Consider the following 19,747-nt stretch of genomic DNA (forward strand, 5'->3'; position numbering starts at 1 on the left):
GTGTTCCCTTTAATACCCTCTGTGTCTCATTGTGTATTGTGCGTTATTGTTTTGGTCTTTGCGGCAGTTGCCCTTGTGTGCGGGTTTTGTTATTTTCCCTCGCTGTTCGAGGTTGCCAGTGTACTTTGTTTTGTTGCACTGAATCTAGTAAAAGTTCTGCCAGTAGCTCGGTGTCCTGCTCTTGACTTCGCCTACCGCATACACGTTGCCCTGACAAGTTGATTGATTCCAGCACCAACAGGACTGATCTGTGTTGCGTTGTTTTTGTGGCAGAACAATTCTGGTGAGATACTGTAGCATTACCATTAAAGGGCTATGTTTAGCATTGTAACAGTGTCTGTGTGAGGTTGTTATTATATCTCTGTACTTCCTGTTGTGAGTTCCTCTTCTCTCTTTCTCTTTCTCTCTCTCTCTCTCTCTCTCTCTCTCTCTCTCTCTCTCTCTCTCTCAGCATCAAATGTTGATCACATCATTGAGCACACTGACAGGAGCTGCATGCTCTCACAAACAATACAGTTCAAACACTACATTATGGAAATACTTACATTCCTTCAAACACACACACCTGCTGTGGGAGGGTTATTGTGGAGTGTGTCACTGCTGTGTGTGTATAATGTGCGTGTGTGTGTGTGGAGTGGTGTCGGTCAGAAGGTGTGAGACTGTGAGAAGGGGGAAGGGTGATGTGATGTGGTCTCATCTTCTTGTAGCAAGGTGTGATTTATTGACTGTGATGTGGTCTCATCTCCCTGCAGCAAGGTGTGATTTATTGACTGTGATGTGGTCTCATCTCCCTGCAGCAAGGTATGATTTATTGACTGTGATGTGGTCTCATCTCCCTGTAGCAAGGTGTGATTTATTGACTGTGATGTGGTATCATCTCCCTGCAGCAAGGTATGATTTATTGACTGTGATGTGGTCTCATCTCCCTGTAGCAAGGTGTGATTTATTGACTGTGATGTGGTCTCATCTCCCTGCAACAAGGTGTGATTTATTGACTGTGATGTGGTATCATCTCCCTGCAGCAAGGTATGATTTATTGACTGTGATGTGGTCTCATCTCCCTGTAGCAAGGTGTGATTTATTGACTGTGATGTGGTCTCATCTTTCTGCAACAAGGTGTGATTTATTGACTGTTATGTGGTCTCATCTTTCTGCAGCAAGGTGTGATTTATTGACTGTGATGTGGTCTCATCTTTCTGCAGCAAGGTGTGATTTATTGACTGTGATGTGGTCTCATCTTTCTGCAGCAAGGTGTGATTTATTGATTGGATGTGGTCTGTGATGTGGTCTGTGATGGGGTCTCATGAAAGAGTTGAAAGAGCAATAGGGCTGTGTGTTTTCTGCTTAGAACGGCGTTACAACCTACAATCAATCAATACTCAGGTCAGCCACCAGGGGGTGGTAGTTTCAGAACACCTTTTTTAATGTCACATGCACAAGTACAGTGGAATGCCTTTCTTGCAAACTCAAAACCCAACAATGCAATAATCAATAACAGTATATTACTGGGAAAAAACACACGAGAAATAAGAATAGGAAATATGAAATACACAATAAAGTAAGTAATTAAGCATATTATATACAGGAAATATTTAAAAAGTCAGTTCCAATACCATATTTACATGTGCAGGGATACTGGAGTGATGGAGGTAGATATGTATAGAGGGAAGAGGACTAGGCAACAGGATATAAGATAAACAGAGTAGCAGCAGCTTGCATGTGAGTGGGTGTGCGGGTGTGTAGAGTCAGTATAAATGTATGTGCATATTATGTGTGAGTGAGAAAATGATGGCGTGAGTGTTTGTGTGTGTGTTGGAGTGACAGTGTGTGTGAATGTGTAGGGCCCTGTGAGTGTGCATAGAGACTTGGCTTTTTCTTTGCAACTCTGCCTAGAAGGTCAGCATCCCAGAGTCGCCTCTTCACTGTTGACGTTGAGACTGGTGTTTGCGGGTACCATTTAATGAAGCTGCCAGTTGAGGACCTGTGAGGCGCCTGTTTCTCAAACTAGATACTCTAATGTATTTGCCCTCTTGATCAGTTGTGCACTGGGGCCTCCCACTCCTCTTTCTATTCTGGTTAGAGCCAGTTTGCGCTGTTCTGTGAAGGGAGTAGTACACAGCGTTGTACGAGATCTTCAGTTTCTTGGGCAATTTCTCGCATAGAATAGCCTTCATTTCTCAGAACAAGAATAGACTGACGAGTTTCAGAAGAAAGTTATTTGTTTCTGGACATTTTGAGCCTGTAATAGAACCCACATTTGCTGATGCTCCAGATACTCAACTAGTCTCAAGGAGGCCAGTTTTATTGCTTCTTTAATCAGCACAACAGTTTTCAGCTGTTCTAACATAATTGCAAAAGGGTTTTCTAATGATCAATTAGCCTTTTTAAATGATAAACTTGGATTAGCAAACACAACGTGCCATTGGAACACAGGACTGATGGTTGCTGATAATGGGCCTCTGTACGCCTATGTAGATATTCCATCAAAAACCAGCTGTTTCCAGCTACAATAGCCATTTACAACATTAACAATGTCTACACTGTATTGTATATTGACTCTGTACCTGTACCCCCTGTATATAGCTGTATATAGCCTGTATATTGACTCTGTACCGGTACCCCCTGTATATAGCTGTATATAGCTTGTATATTGACTCTGTACCGGTACCCCCTGGATATAGCCTGTATATAGACTCTGTACCGGTACCCCCTGTATATAGCTGTATATAGCCTGTATATTGACTCTGTACCGGTACCCCCCTGTATATAGCTGTATATAGCCTGTATATTGACTCTGTACCGGTACCCCCTGTATATAGCTGTATATAGCCTGTATATTGACTCTGTACCGGTACCCCCTGTATATAGCTGTATATAGCCTGTATATTGACTCTGTACCGGTACCCCCTGTATATAGCTGTATATAGCCTGTATATTGACTCTGTACCGGTACCCCCTGTATATAGCTGTATATAGCCTGTATATTGACTCTGTACCGGTACCCCCTGTATATAGCTGTATATAGCCTCGATACTGTTCTTTTTACTGTTATTTTACTGCTTTTATTTTCTACTTATCTATTGTTACTTAACACTTATTTTTCTTAAAACTGCATTGTTGGTTAAGGGCTTGTAAGTAAGCATTTCACTGTAAGGTCGACACCTGTTGTATTCGGCACATGTTTATTATTTCTATTTTTTGTTAATCTTTTTATTTTTTTTGTCATTTAGCAGACGCTCTTATCCAGAGCGACTTACAGTTAGTGAGTGCATACATAATTTTTTTATTTTTCATACTGGCCCCCCGTGGGAATCGAACCCACAACCCTGTCGTTGCAAACGCCATGCTCTACCAACTGAGCTACATCCCTGCCGGCCATTCCCTCCCCTACCCTGGATGACGCTGGGCCAATTGTGCGCCACCCCATGGGTCTCCCGGTCGCGGCCGGCTACGACAGAGCCTGGATTCGAACCAGGATCTCTAGTGGCACAGCTAGCACTGCGATGCAGTGCCTTAGACCACTGCGCCACTCGGGACAAATAACATTTGATTTGATTTGATTTGATTTGATATAGAAGCTGTAATAGGTAAGTTATGGCTTGATAAAGTGTAATGACTACAGTGACTAAAATTATTAAAGAGCAACTGCCCCTAAAAACCAACTTCTCATTTAGAAAACAGCCTATGTGGCATCGATATAATTGATTAATAATAATTGATTGGATTTATATAGCGCTTTTCTACCAACTGAGGTATTTAAAGCTCTTTACATAGTAGGGGGAAACTCACCTCATCCACCACCAATGTGATATGAGTCAGAAACATTTATTTTACTGTCTAAATTGACTACGTGTAAATAGGATAATTTTGGTCATGAAGTCAGTCTCGTCCAAAACAGTTTTGTGAGACTTGTTGTCATGTCTGCATCACAATGTAAATTAAGGTTGGGCTTGTTTCAATCCTGCCCACATGCAAAATTCAAAAGGCACTCGCACATCTAAGCTATCTTTTTTGCAGGTGCATGGTAACAGTTGAATAAGATGAGAAAAAATAAGAAACACTGCTCTTAATAGTATCACTGCTCTTTAATAAGCTTTACGTATCGGCCTCAAGGCCTTCGTCAGAGCATTTGTGAGTTTCTTTTAAATTAGCAACCTTATGTAGACAGCTCCACCCACATCCGTTCAATGCATCGAATGGGGTTGGAGTCGAGGGAAGATGAGTGTTACCAAATATAACAATGTGCATTTCATAAATATTTGAATAAAGTGTCTACATAAAATGTATGAAACACGTCTGTAAAACCACAATGAGGACATCAACCCACCAAGCAAGTTTTCATAAATCATTGGGTACAGCGCAAGAAAAACGTCAAGAGTAATCTGAAATGGGGGCATTAATTTCATGTTCACATTTACAACATAACATACATAGGCATTTCATCATTAAGACTTCAGGAAATAATGTCTGGAGGGTGAAAATCCAAAAACATTCTCTTTTGTTCAGAGTATTATTTATATCACCTCCCCTGTCTGATATCTTAACATTCTCTATGCCACAAAATCTAAAGGTAGAAATGTCATGTTTTTGGTCATTAAAATGTACTGCGACTGGATGATCCCTGTAGTTTCTCCTGATTTAACTTTTATGTTCACTAAAACGAGAGGTTCTCACACATGCCCAGAGCTGGCAGCACACAGGTAATCATCAATTTGGAGTGCAGCTGCACGCAACCTGATCGTAATGCCTGTGGTAAATTTGGGTTACTTTGGATATCCATATGGGGCTAGTTAGGGACCATCAGTAAATTACACACAATGTACATGGGACAATATGTACAAATTCCAATAGTTCCAAATGTTTATGACTTAAAAACCTCAAACCAAACATAAATTGTAGAAATGAATATACAAATATTGAAAGCATTTAATAAGAAAACTAAAAGGTGTGCAACATGAAAATATTGTCTCATTTACTAGCCCCGGAGATAGGCTATCCAAAGTCAAACCAACTTTGCCATGGTTGCACAGCAGCCGGCTGAAACTAATTGCCTAAATAATTTGTCTAACTCTTCCCACCTGCGAACACACACACGCGACACCCGCATAAAACCACACGCAAAAAAATGTGGGTACATATTGGACAGAACACAAGTTGGGTTATTTTGACTCAACCAGTTGGGACACTTAGTTGGGTTGTTGGGTTATTGATGCTGGGTTATTGAGCTATGACCCACCGGGTCAGAGCAGAAGACTGGAGGCGTGGCTTAGTAGGGGCGTGGTTTTCAAATAGTTATTTTTGGCCACCCGTGAGTACATGTCATTCCAGTTCATGTTCTGTTCTATTGTAATCACATGTTAAGGTTGAGCACTGGCACTTTTGTAGCTTTTATAAGGCTTACACAAGAGTACAAGTTTCTCAAGTGCCTATGCATATCCCAATGTCGGGAGAGCTACCACTTTGTTATAATATTAAATAATAATGTTATTCAGTTCATATTAAAATATGTAATGTGCAGAAATATTGAAGGAAAACTGTAATTTGCAGTATTCAAACTTAACATGATGAACAGGAATGACATTTTCTCTCACGGGTGGCCAAAAATAACTATCTGAAAGCCACGCTCCTAATGGGTTCATTTAACCATCAGTTGTGTTTTTATTCACTTTTATACTGGGTTGACCCAGCAGCGGGGTCTTTTTAATATAATCCATAGGTTATTTTCAGGAGGCGTGGCTTTCAGATAGTTATTTTTGGCCACCCATGAGAGTAAATGTAATTCCTGCTCATATAAAAAAAAAAAACATTTTAGTCATTTAGCAGATGCTCTTACCCAGAGCGGCTTACAGTAGTGGGTGCATACATTTTCTTTAATAACATTATTATTGAAATATTATAACAAAGTTGTAACTATCCCAACATTGGGATATGCATCGGCAGTTGAGGAATTCATACATTTGTGTAAGCCTCTAACACTACAAAAGTGTTAGTGCTCAACCTTAACCTTACCACAGAACAGATTAGCCCCTGTAGCTCAGTTGGTAGAGCATGGCGCTTGCAACGCCAGGACTGTGGATTCGATTCCAACAGGGGGCCAGTATGAAAAAAACTCTAACAGTAAGTTGCTCTGGATAAGAGCGTCTGCTAAATGACATAAATGTAAATGTGAAATTAACCGGAATGATATTTACTCTCATGGGTGGCCATAAAGAACTATCCGAAAGCCACACCCCTACTAAGTCACGCCTCCAGTCTTCAAAGAATTCTAACCAACTAATACACCTTTCAAACCATTACGTTTTTCCGCCAACTTTAGCATCCCGCCAACTTTATGCTGAATTTTCTTTATACAGTGGGGGAAAAAAGTATTTAGTCAGCCACCAATTGTGCAAGTTCTCCCACTTAAAAAGATGAGAGAGGCCTGTAATTTTCATCATAGGTACACGTCAACTATGTGTCACGATCGTTGACACATGATGAAGCGGACCAAGGCACAGCGTTGCAGGCAAACATACTCTTTATTAAGAGACACGAAAAAACAACAAACGATACGTGACAGTTCACGGTTTAACTTAAACAGACTTGAAACAAGATCCCACAACATTCGTGGGAAAATAGCCTCTATAAATATGGCTCCCAATCAGAGACAACCCGCCACAGCTGACACTCGTTGCCTCTGATTGGGAACCACTCTGGCCAACACAGAAATACAACATATAGACTATCCACACCCTGGCTCAACATATAGAGTCCCAGAGCCAGGGTGTGACAGTACCCCCCCCTAAAGGCGCGGACTGCGACCGCGCCTAAACGTACACAAACCAGGGGAGGGCTGGGTGGGCATTCCTCCTTGGCGGCGGATCCGGCTCTGGGCATGATCCCAACTCCCTCTCTAACCCCCCACAGTACCCCTGGTCCGGTCTGGCCCTGCTGGCCGGAGCTGGACTGACCACTGGTGGAGCGGATTGCTCTAGCTCCGACGTGAAGCATCTGACCGGTGCCGGACCAGCCACCGGTGGAACAGGCACGGGCCGTGCCGGACTGACGACGCACACCAATGGCTTGGTGTGGGGAGCAGGAGCGGGCCGAGCCGGGCTGTCGAAGCGCACCCCTGACTTGGTGCGGGGAACAGGCACGGGCCGTGCCGGACTGACGACGCACACCACTGGCTTGGTGTGGGGGGCAGGAGCGGGCCAAGCCGGGCTGTCGAAGCGCACCCCTGACTTGGTGCGGGGAACAGGCACGGGCCGTGCCGGACTGACGACGCACACCACTGGCTTGGTGTGGGGAGCAGGAGCGGGCCGAGCCGGGCTGTCGAAGCGCACCCCTGACTTGGTGCGGGGAACAGGCACGGGCCGTGCCGGACTGACGACGCACACCACTGGCTTGGTGTGGGGAGCAGGAGCGGGCCGAGTCGGGCTGTCGAAGCGCACGCCTGACTTGGTGCGGGGAACAGGCACGGGCCGTGCCGGACTGACGACGCACACCACTGGCTTAGTGCAGGGAGCAGGAGCGGGCCGAGCCGGGCTGTTGAAGCGCACCCCTGACTTGGTGCGGGGAGCAGGAACGGGCCGAGCCGGACTGGGAACACACACCACTGGCCCTACGTGGGGATCAGGAACAGGCCGGACCGGACTGGCAACACACGCCAGTACCTCTCGCCGTGCCTCTACAACCTCCTTCCCCCTGGTGACCAGTGACTCCCGTAACCTGGCGTCCTCCTGCTGCCCCGTCGTCCACGGCGTTAGCCCCCCCCTAAAAAATGTATGGGCTTCACTCCTACCCGTGGCCAAGGCCTCCATCCCTCTTGCCAGACTCGCACTCATCTCCTCCCACGTCCATCCTCTCTCCTCGTCACGCTGCTTGATCCAGTCTTGGTGGGATCTTCTGTCAGATCGTTGACACATGATGAAGCGGACCAAGGCGCAGCGTTGCAGGCAAACATACTCTTTATTAAGAGACACGAAAAAACAACAAACGATACGTGACAGTTCACGGTTTAACTTAAACAGACTTGAAACAAGATCCCACAACATTCGTGGGAAAATAGCCTCTATAAATATGGCTCCCAATCAGAGACAACCCGCCACAGCTGACACTCGTTGCCTCTGATTGGGAACCACTCTGGCCAACACAGAAATACAACATATAGACTATCCACACCCTGGCTCAACATATAGAGTCCCAGAGCCAGGGTGTGACACTATGACAGACAAAATGACAATTTTTTTCTCCAGAAAATCACATTGTAGGATTTTTTATGAATTTATTTGCAAATTATGGTGGAAAATAAGTATTTGGTCAATAACAAAAGTTTCTCAATACTTTGTTATATACCCTTTGTTGGCAATGACACAGGTCAAACGTTTTCTGTAAGTCTTCACAAGGTTTTCACACACTGTTGCTGGTATTTTGGCCCATTCCTCCATGCAGATCTCCTCTAGAGCAGTGATGTTTTGGGGCTGTCGCTGGGCAACACGGACTTTCAACTCCCTCCAAAGATTTTCTATGGGGTTGAGATCTGGAGACTGGCTAGGCCACTCCAGGACCTTGAAATGCTTCTTACGAAGCCACTCCTTCGTTGCCCGGGCGGTGTGTTTGGGATCATTGTCATGCTGAAAGACCCAGCCACGTTTCATCTTCAATGCCCTTGCTGATGGAAGGAGGTTTTCACTCAAAATCTCACGATACATGGCCCCATTCATTCTTTCCTTTACACGGATCAGTCGTCCTGGTCCCTTTGCAGAAAAACAGCCCCAAAGCATGATGTTTCCACCCCCATGCTTCACAGTAGGTATGGTGTTCTTTGGATGCAACTCAGCATTCTTTGTCCTCCAAACACGACGAGTTGAGTTTTTACCAAAAAGTTCTATTTTGGTTTCATCTGACCATATGACATTCTCCCAATCCTCTTCTGGATCATCCAAATGCACTCTAGCAAACTTCAGACGGGCCTGGACATGTACTGGCTTAAGCAGGGGGACATGTCTGGCACTGCAGGATTTGAGTCCCTGGCGGCGTAGTGTGTTACTGATGGTAGGCTTTGTTACTTTGGTCCCAGCTCTCTGCAGGTCATTCACTAGGTCCCCCCGTGTGGTTCTGGGATTTTTGCTCACCGTTCTTGTGATCATTTTGACCCCACGGGGTGAGATCTTGCGTGGAGCCCCAGATCGAGGGAGATTATCAGTGGTCTTGTATGTCTTCCATTTCCTAATAATTGCTCCCACAGTTGATTTCTTCAAACCAAGCTGCTTACCTATTGCAGATTCAGTCTTCCCAGCCTTTGTAGGTGACCAAATACTTATTTTCCACCATAATTTGCAAATAAATTCATTAAAAATCCTACAATGTGATTTTCTGGATTTTTTTTCTCAAATTGTCTGTCATAGTTGACGTGTACCTATGATGAAAATTACAGGCCTCTCTCATCTTTTTAAGTGGGAGAACTTGCACAATTGGTGGCTGACTAAATACTTTTTCCCCCACTGTATGTGAAATGCATTGCCGGTGACAAAGCCTCTACTTTTATTTCCTCCAACCGATCTAGTCATGATTGCAGTAAAGTTCTGCCTACAGCTTAGTATGAAATGTAGCCGTAATACTGAGGCTCACACTACGCTCTTAAGCTTGATGGTTGCTAGGCAGCACCCGTTACTACTATCCTGGTAGTTCTAAACTTTGTGAGGCATGTCACTTCGCCCATCCCTTCACATAGCCCATCACTTGACCTGTTTTCTTAACCACAACTGGATGGATCCATAAAGAATTACTGTGGGAATAAATATCACTGAATGATGAACATACTGGAATAAAGTAGGCTAATGTAATTGAAGGCATCAAATTGTTTCTTACCGAAACTCCCAAAGTTATCCAATTGTTATAATACATTTGAAGCAATAGCCTACCCGCTTGTAGTCAACTAGATGATAATTTCAGCACCGTTTTGATTGGGACAGCGCCATCACACTGCTTTCAGACAAGTGTGGGGACTCGTCTTGATAAATCAATCAATGTCCAAATTTTATTTTCAATAAATCTTAGTTTGGATATTGGTTAGGCTACAATTACCCTGGGGAAATGTTAGCTATGTTGAGGTGAGTGCTGCTCATGATCATCTTGTCTAGTTGGCTCATTTATTAGCACTAATCAGAACATTTTGCCAGCATGTTTCTGTATGTAGCTTAACAAGTGGATTATTTTGCTCTTCACTCGCAGTCGCTTAGTAGCCTAGACCTACAGTCGTGGTCAAAAGTTTTGAGAATGACACAAATATTAATTTTCACAAAGTCTGTGCCTCAGTTTTTATGATGGCAATTTGCATATACTCCAGAATGTTATGAAGAGTGATCAGATGAATTGCAATTAATTGCAAAGTCCCTCTTTGCCATGAAAATGAACTTAATCCCAAAAAAACATTTCCACTGCATTTCAGCCCTGCCACAAAAGGACCAGCTGACATCATGTCAGTGATTCTCTCGTTAACACAGGTGAGAGTGTTGACGAGGACAAGGCTGGAGATCACTCTGTCATGCTGATTGAGTTAGAATAACAGACTGGAAGCTTTAAAAGGAAGGTGGTGCTTGAAATCACTGTTCTTCCTCTGTTAACCATGGTTACCTGCAAGGAAACACGTGCCGTCATCATTGCTTTGCACAAAAAGGGCATCACAGGCAAGGATATTGCTGCTAGTAAGATTGCACCTAAATCAACCATTTATCGGATCATCAAGAACTTCAAGGAGAGAGGTTCAATTGTTGTGAAGAAGGCTTCAGGGCGCCCAAGAAAGTCCAGCAAGCGCCAGGGCCGTCTCCTAAAGTTGATTCAGCTGCGGGATCGGGCACCACCAGTGCAGAGCTTGCTCAGGAATGGCAGCAGGCAGGTGTGAGTGCATCTGCACGCACAATGAGGCGAAGAATTTTGGAGGATGGCCTGGTGTCAAGAACGGCAGCAAGGAAGCCACTTCTCTCCACGAAAAACATCAGGGACAGACTGATATTCTGCAAAAGGTACAGGGATTGGACTGCTGAGGACTGGGGTAAAGTCATTTTCTCTGATGAATCCCCTTTCCGATTGTTTGGGGCTTCCGGAAAAAAGCTTGTCTGGAGAAGACAAGGTGAGTGCTACCATCAGTCCTGCGTCATGCCAACAGTAAAGCATCCTGAGACCATTCATGTGTGGGGTTGCTTCTCAGCCAAGGGAGTGGGCTCACTCACAATTTTGCCTAAGATCACAGACATGAATAAAGAATGGTACCAACACATCCTCCGAGAGCAACTTCTCCCAACCATCCAAGAACAGTTTGGTGACGAACAACGCCTTTTCCAGCATGATGGAGCACCTTGCCATAAGGCAAAAGTGATAACTAAGTGGCTCGGGGAACAAAACATCAACATTTTGGGTCCATGGCCAGGAAACTCCCCAGACCTTAATCCCATTGAGAACTTGTGGTCGATCCTCAAGAGGCGGGTGGAGGTGGACAAACAAAAACCCACAAATTCTGACAAACTCCAAGCATTGATTATGCAAGAATGGGCTGCCATCAGTCAGGATGTGGCCCAGAAGTTAATTGACAGCATGCCAGGGCGGATTGCAGAGGTCTTGAAAAAGAAGGGTCAACATTGCAAATATTGACTCTTTGCATAAACTTAATGTAATTGTCAATAAAAGCCTTTGGCACTTATGGAATGCTTGTCATTATACTTCAGTATACCATAGTAACATCTGACAAAAATATCTAAAACCACTGAAGCAGCAAACTTTGTGAAGACCAATACTTGTGTCATTCTCAAAACTTTTGAACGTGACTGTACTCCCGACCAAAAGACTTGTCTTAATCAATCAATGTGATTTTGATCTCCATCTGTATATTTGGTTAATTCTCTGGCTGGGCAAATAAGTGGAGGTGGTATAGCTCATCTATTCGTTTGCTCATCTATAACTGATCAGAAACATTTAGCATGCAATAATCTAGCCTAAACTCCAAAAGCCTGCGGAGGTTGGGAAATATAAACACGAGACTGCTTTTGAAAATATAGATTGCTATTATTTTCTATCTGTATCATGATGAAGATACTTGCAATGTAAAACCCTACGCCTGCTCCCAAACAAAGCGGAGTGAGTGTAGGAAAGAGATTAAAGGTGGATAAAAAAAAAACATGGGCTTGCCTTGGGCACTGTTTAAAAATATAACTTTTTTTTTATATGACAGCGGTTTCACGTGTCATATAAATTTTATTTTATTCTGTTATATTTCATTCTATTCTTAGCCTACTATAAAACATATGTGTGTTGACTGTGATCAGGGTAGCCTGACATGCTGACCACACCACTCGCGTTATGTGCGCGAGCATTGCAAAATAAATGTACACATACATGCTATTCAATCATTTAATCCAAAATGCTCGCGTGTGTCAACGAGCATCTGCATAGCCAGGCGCTAAAATAGAACTTGGTTCTATTTTTTACGCTTGACGCGCTGCAAGTCCCGCCTCTCCCATCTCCTCATTGGTTTTTAGGAGCATATACCCACATGCGTGATTGAAAGATAAACTTAGGTCCACAAACTGAGGTCCACTGAAGGTGGAAAGATTACTAGAAACTAACTAGTGTTAAGTTGCATCAATTCAAATCTGGTATTAGGAACAAAAGAGGTCAATACACGTCTTCTAAAATAGACTAGTATTTTAATTAATGCAAAACCTTCAATGGTAAATATGATGTTCGTATATACTGGTCCACTGAAATACCACGCAGGGCACTCAGAGAACTAAGCCATTGTTATGAGTTCTTCTTAAAATACTCTGACAGAGATAGTTCCCGCTCCCTGCTGGCCAATCAGAGTAGAGACTGAGCGTGGTTTAGACTTACTCAGCCAATCCGTTGGCGCACAGGCTGGTCCCAGGCCCTTGGCGCTCCACTGTTGCCAGGTGTCTAGTTGTTTTGCAACTTATCCAAAAAGTCAGCACTTTTGCAGTACACGTCCTTGAGTATGATGGTTTAACAAAGAGGCAGTGTGTATGTGTCTGTGAGAAATACAAGTTCTTATCTCATCCTACCCCCTAACGTTCCTCACATGAATCACAGCTTGTTATGTGAAACAATTTATATCAGTATAGTACAAACCTTTTATGTTTAATCATTAATGCATTCTTTCTAAGCTAGTCATCACATCTAGATCCCCACACTAGTTTACCCTTTTATCTGTGTTTATATCCCAGGACAAATTAGCTAGCAAAAGCAAGCTAGCTAGCTAAATTGCCATGAATGTTTCATGCGTTTCGACCTGTCCCCAAATTAATATAGTTGGTTCAGAGTTTGTTTTGATATTTCAACCTGCGTGTCCTGATCTTGTCTGGTGTGGATGGACAAAATCAACATGCGCGCGAAGGCACACGTGGACGCCCACCCTCCCGGTCTAGTCAGCATGTAAGTGTGTCTTGTCTGTTTAATGAACAAAATAACTATTGATTTAATGTGCGTGGGACAGCCATGTCGCCTATAGGCTGCACAGACCAGTAACATAATAAAACCAAAAATATGCCATTCTATTCTTTTGAAAAAACATTTTGTTAGTCTTATAATGTTTCTCAGGACCTGCCTAAAACAAATTAATAATGGATTTCTTCGTGATGGTGTATATTCATCGCCCACTCCTAAACTTGCCGGCATTTGCATAGGAGATAAAAGGCTTATCCTGGCAAGAATGTGGTAAAAATGGGACTGAATGAATTGGGTTCTAAAAAAGGTTATAAGTGACCCAACTGGCTGGGTCAAAATAACCCAACATATGTTCTGTCCACTATTTACCCAGTGCTGGGTTGTTTTTAACCCAGCATTTTTAAGAGTGCACACCCAGAAACCAACTCACGTTTGAATTCAGTCATGGCCACTAGCATTTGTCAATTAACCAAATCTAAAACAAGGCCATATCAGGAAGTGCAGTGCCCCTTTAATGACAATATGTCTCGCTCTGCCTCTGCTTTTCAAAAGAAGAGCCAGGCAGAGACACACTATGTATCACACATTCCCTTTCAGACACACACACACACTAAAATACACATCCCCATTTTTCCTCAGCATTCAGTGACATACATTATCTGTGTATTTGTGTGTGTAGTTGTGTGTGAATTCTTGACAGAGAGGAGAGATGAGGGAGATAGGGGTATAATTAAAGCATCCAAGCGTCTACAGTGATTTCAAAAACACTCAGTTACTTAAATTGTTTAAACAATTGTGTTTTGTAGATGAGTGCTGTTGTCTGGCAGATTATTATCTTGCAGTTCTATGGGGGCCTGCTGTTCTCTGTTCAGTGTGACTGTATTGAGTTTGATGGCGTTAAGTTCTGCCCTCAGAGCAGATTTGGGCCAATGTTTTTCACAGCAGGTCATGCCAGCCTGACTATGTAAGATTAGAACAGCCAATCAATGTGGTTGGGTGCTGTGACGTGTGGCAGATTCCATCCATGCCATGCCCCGGTCCGGTGACAGATGTGCCCTTGTGTGTCCATTATGGGGACAGCAGCCCATCAGCCATGCAGGCCACACTGTGTCTGGGGGCGTGTGCGTGTGCGTGTGCGTGTTCGACTGTGTGTGTGCTGCACTGTACTGTGCGTGTGCATGTGTCTGCATTCTGCAACGTTCTAGTTCTTTCCCACTGTGACCTTCATCATGTGGGAGGCAGAGGGAGAAGTAAATATTAGTGGAGAGACAGCCAGGCTCAGATGAGAGAGTAGGAATCTGCAACCAGGGTGTGTGTGTTTAATACAGTAAGCGATGTGTGTTTAATTATGTTGTGTGTATGTGTGTGTGTGTGTGTGTGTGTGTGTGTGTGTGAGTGTGTGTGCGCGTGTGTCTCTCTCTTAGAGACTGGGTAATGGCTCTGCGCCAGGATAGGTTCTGAGAGGTGCTACACAGCTGCAGGATAGCCCAGGGGCTGGGATGAGGATGAGGGAGGGAGGGAGATATTCTTTCTGAATCAGCCCAACTATTTTTGTTACTAATAATGGAGACTATTCAGACCTTCTCATTAACTATACTACACTTTAAGCAGGGTGCTCCTGATGCCAGCAGTGTAACGGCAGATATCTGCCAGGCCTCTTTAGTCACAGAGCAGGAATTTTAATGACGTGTTTCATTCACTAAATTTTAACAACATAACGGCAGCTTTTATCAACAGTTAGTGTGATTGAGTGTGTGTGTGTGTGTGTGTGTTTCAGAGATACAGTGAGGATCTAAGCTGAGATCCACACTGTATGACAACAGAAATTTGAATTAATTTCTATCTGCAAACAGGAAGGATGATCTTACATATTTCGTCGCAGGAGGAAAATAATCCTGCAGTAGGAGGATTTGAATAAATATTTCAAATGTATAATTACCGCCAGGGGGCAGCTGGAAGCTGTGTTTGTAGGCTATACAATGCAGTACCGTACCTAGGGGGTTATGGTTTGGGGAAGGCTCTGCAAACCAGCCGACCTCATACCATCAAGTATCATCAAGTATTCTCACGGCTTGCTAGAGCATTGTGAACAGCCGTAGCGCAGTGGTCTGAGCAGCATGCTTCTGCTCCGAGAGTCACGAGTTTGCGCCCAGTGCTGGGAAATCGTTTTGACACTTTGTATGAATGGGAACTAATGTTGGTGCAGCATACTGTTATTATTTAACCAATCTAAAGGGTGCAGCCTACCTGCCTCCAAAGGCACCTACCTTAGTAGGTAGCACTTTTCCAGTAATTACTGCCATTTGGGACAGGATTCCCAAGCGTGAGACATTTGTAGCCACATTGTAGCCACTGTAGCAGCGTGAACAACTAGTGTAACAACTATCCCAAAATGGAAATATCTGACACGAATAACAAGTAAACAAGTAATAGAATGGATCTCCTCAGAACCTGATAATGAATGAAGTTGGCAGCGACCAGAATAATTATCCTACGGTATAGGGTCCTCGTCTCGCACATTGCTTGGTCTGCTGCTCCATCGTTGTGGACATGACAGGTAAACTTACATGCATGTAATCATGCAGGCTACGATTTTTTGACATAGCTAAATCAGCAATTTTTCTGACTGTTTAAGAATGATTAATAGCCAGAATAGTAGTGTTTCACTGTGAAGCTAATATTGCATTAGAGCTGCTGTTTTTTGCATTGTGATTAATTCATACAACAATCACACCTGTGCATATTATTATAATATAATAATATAATATGCCATTTAGCAGACGCTTTTATCCAAAGCGACTTACAGTCATGCGTGCATACATTTTTGTGTATGGGTGGTCCCGGGGATTGAACCCACTACCTTGGCGTTACAAGCGCCGTGCTCTACCAGCTGAGCTATTAAATGACACTAATGTTCAACATAGTTTTATATTCTTTGATAACTAATATTGAAAGGCGATATGATGCAATCAACTAGGAAAGAAGGTCTAGGCTACTTCATCCTAATATAAGCGAAATGCATTGGATACAACACAAATATTGGCATGTGATAAAGGATAACATGTCCAATGTAATTATATACTGTAAATGCATATCAAACAGGAATATATATTCAATTAAATGAATACAACATTGTAATATTATTGATGCCTTTCTCGCTCCTTGCAGGGGATTACACAGATGAACTGCAGCCACCAGATGCCCAAGCCTCAAAACCAGAAACATGTGTAGACATCAACACTTGTATCTTTTAATAAATGTTTTTAAAAATATTGGTTTTCCTGTATCTGTGCATGAGTCCTTAAAACACAGTCCATTGTACAAAATAAGTCATTCCCAAGTGAGGGACATCTCAAGGAGATTAACCTCCAACATTCTCATGACAGCCACAGGTTATTTTATATACAGGACAAGAGTTTACAGGTTTTTGTTCCAGCCCTTCACTAACACCTAATTGTGGTCTAAATTAAAGAACTGCACACAGTGCAATCCCCTGGGACAGAAATTACGTTTGTATTTTAGAATGAGCTTCATAAATTACAATGTCCTGACAAATCTGCATGATAAACAGTAACATGGGTGAATCTATTTCTATCTAACATTGTGATGTTGCATACTCCTGAATAATATCCTGGGATATGGTGATTATCCTGGTGGCTGGGAGGTTCACAACAAGTTATTTACATCTGCAGGGTGTCAGGGTGGGATGTCCTGCGACCCGGAAAAAGCAGAGACAATGGGTGAGAAATTAACCTCACTGCTCAAATTTCAGTGCTGGTTCAAGTTCAACTACCTTTATTAATGTGCAATCGTTTTGTTAACAGTTTTGCATATTTTTTAACTTGGTCAGGTTGTTTACAGTAAGAGTAGAATAGTGTAGCCTCTAATTTTAATGAGTTACACCAACCCCAATGGTGCAACACAATAGGGGAATGGAAAGTGGCAAGAGAAAGTTAGCTAACGTTAGCTGCATGCAGCTAGCTAGCAAAACAAACTCATCAACAGAATGCACAAATAACTTGGCTGGCTAACAAGCCTAGATTGAACAGAACACAGCTCGCTGCATTTCCTACGTTTTTCATCAGATGTTAAAATGTCTAACCTCCAAACGAGTCAGGCAGGACTGTTTTCTCCTGCCAAGCCAATGCAATGGAGTGAAACGCCATCAGGTGCCCACTTTTGTGCCTGAAAACAAATGGGAAAAGACTATTTGCTGCGTGTCTTTAGCTGGCTAGCAAGTTCACCAATTCATGATTTAAAAACTGTCTGGGTCACATTGCTGAATCTACGATTAGGTTTAGTTGTTAATCTCTAAACAGCCAATAAGCAGGATGAGATCGCCTGCTAGCTAGCTATCGCATCCGACGCGGGCTGATAAACAACAGTTACTCAACATTCATATGAAAGTAATTTGTTGAAAATGATAACATAATTTGGTGAGTAAATAAACGTTATACTTACATTTCGCAAAGTTATTCCTTATTCTTCTGGAAAATGCTATCCCAAGTGGAGACTTCTGTCTGCCATTAATTCAGATTTTTTTGGGATGTCTTGTTAAATCATCAATACGCTCTAATTTACCCGCACAGGGGGGCGCTGTTGGAAGCCAAGGATGTAGCACGCGTCTCCCTATCGCTCCTGAGTTAGTGACCAAATTTATATATTTAACTTTGCAAAATTGCATACATTTCTGTTTGCCCAGGCGTCTGAAGAGACCCATAAACAACTCAGTTCAAGTTTAATAAATTCAAATTCGTAATGACATCAACCCGGCCAAAAACAGAGTCTGCAAGAGCAGGCCGCAACAAGCCTGCAACTTCTCCCGACTCACCCCGCCACGAACGCTGCCAATGCCGGCCCCACGGAAACACTGACTGTGGAGATGCTGCAATCCGTGATAGGCACCCTCAAAACCGACATTTTCGGAAAAATTGACTGTCTCTCTACCAATCTCAGGTCAGAGATATCAACGATCAAAGACGAGCTTAAAAAATCTATCGAGAGTATACAGAATAAGCTCGACGCACATGGGGTGACTTTATCGGATTTGGAGCGAGGTGCTACAGACCACAGCACTCGCATTAGCGAGCTAGAGGCTAACGTCGGCTCATTGACAACTAGGGTGGCATTCCTCGATAATAGATGCGAAGATATGGAAAGTAGAATGCGGAGGAACAACATTCGTCTACTGGGAATACCGGAGGGGAGTGGAGGGCCCAAGGCCCACGGAGTACATGGCCCAGCTACTTCAGGAGCTGCTCGGGCTAGAGGAGAAGCCATTGCTAGACCGGGCTCACCGCACTCTGCGTAGCCGACCCAGGGATGGAGAACCCCCACGACCATTTGTCATCAGGGTGCATTTCTTTCACGTCCGCAACGACATACTGAGAAGATCGGGAGAAGCATCCCCTCTTCTACATAAAGGTAAAAGAGTCTCGATATTTGCGGACTACACAACAGCTGTGGCTAAGAGGCGGGCTAGCTTTGGAGCTGTGAAACGCCAACTACACGCCTGCCCGGGCGTGAAGTTCGGCCTCATCTACCCTGCGGTTTTGAGACTGACTTTACCGGACGGCTCCATGCACAGATTCGAGGACCCGGCTATAGCGGCAGATTTCATCAACAAGAACGTGAAAGCGGCTGTTGTACCGCATGGTGTGTAACAAATGGTTGGCTGGCTGGTCTTCCTAGCAGGCTAGTTAGCAGGCCGAATGGGTGACTAACGAAGCCATCTTTGCTGGGTTCATCGACATATGAATGTCATTCTCTTTTTTATCTCTTTATTTCCAGCCCAGGTTTGCCGCCTCTAATGCCAATATCTGGGGGTCTGCATGGCTGTTTCAGTTTGTTCATTTACCATCTGCGTCGAGGTTAAACCTCTCTTAATCGAGGATAATTTTCCTTAAACTCTGTTGGGGACCATTCTATCCATGTTTGGCTTACTCTAGTTAAATGGTCACTAATCTTAGGTAGCACAGAGTAAGAGTTATCATGCTTAGCTCTAAACTTTCTTTGTATTTAGGGTTTTGCTTGCATCTCATTTGGGGAGATGCTTCGGCAAGGGCGGGTGTGAGGGAAGGGTTTGTTCACTCTCTATTTGTATATAGTTTGTATATGTTTTTTGTGCCTCTTCGCTTGTTTTTGTTTTTTACATTTGCGCTTTTAGGTTCAACTAAGATCTTCAGTTTACATTGTACCTTGTCCTTTACACATCCTCTCTCTCTCTTAAGATATGACTCAGCCTAGTGTAGCCCATACTGCTGGAGGGAATGGCTTTAATTTTCTTACTTGGAACTGCAGGGGCATAAAT

General features: G+C 43.5%; 1 protein-coding gene across 1 annotated transcript in view; it reads left to right on the top strand.

The window, feature by feature from the left end:
- Nucleotides 1-19,747, top strand: part of LOC121532295 (FYVE, RhoGEF and PH domain-containing protein 4-like) — a 91,643-nt gene that overhangs the window by 3,885 nt on the left and 68,011 nt on the right. Inside the window, exons 2-6 of the mRNA XM_045205108.1 lie at nt 798-801; nt 888-891; nt 1,023-1,026; nt 1,158-1,161; nt 1,248-1,251. Of these exons, the coding sequence (XP_045061043.1) occupies nt 798-801; nt 888-891; nt 1,023-1,026; nt 1,158-1,161; nt 1,248-1,251 (20 nt within the window). The remainder of the gene's footprint in view (nt 1-797; nt 802-887; nt 892-1,022; nt 1,027-1,157; nt 1,162-1,247; nt 1,252-19,747) is intronic.

Source organism: Coregonus clupeaformis, chromosome 19 (assembly GCF_020615455.1).
Source record: "Coregonus clupeaformis isolate EN_2021a chromosome 19, ASM2061545v1, whole genome shotgun sequence".
In the NCBI taxonomy this organism is placed as follows: domain Eukaryota; kingdom Metazoa; phylum Chordata; class Actinopteri; order Salmoniformes; family Salmonidae; genus Coregonus; species Coregonus clupeaformis.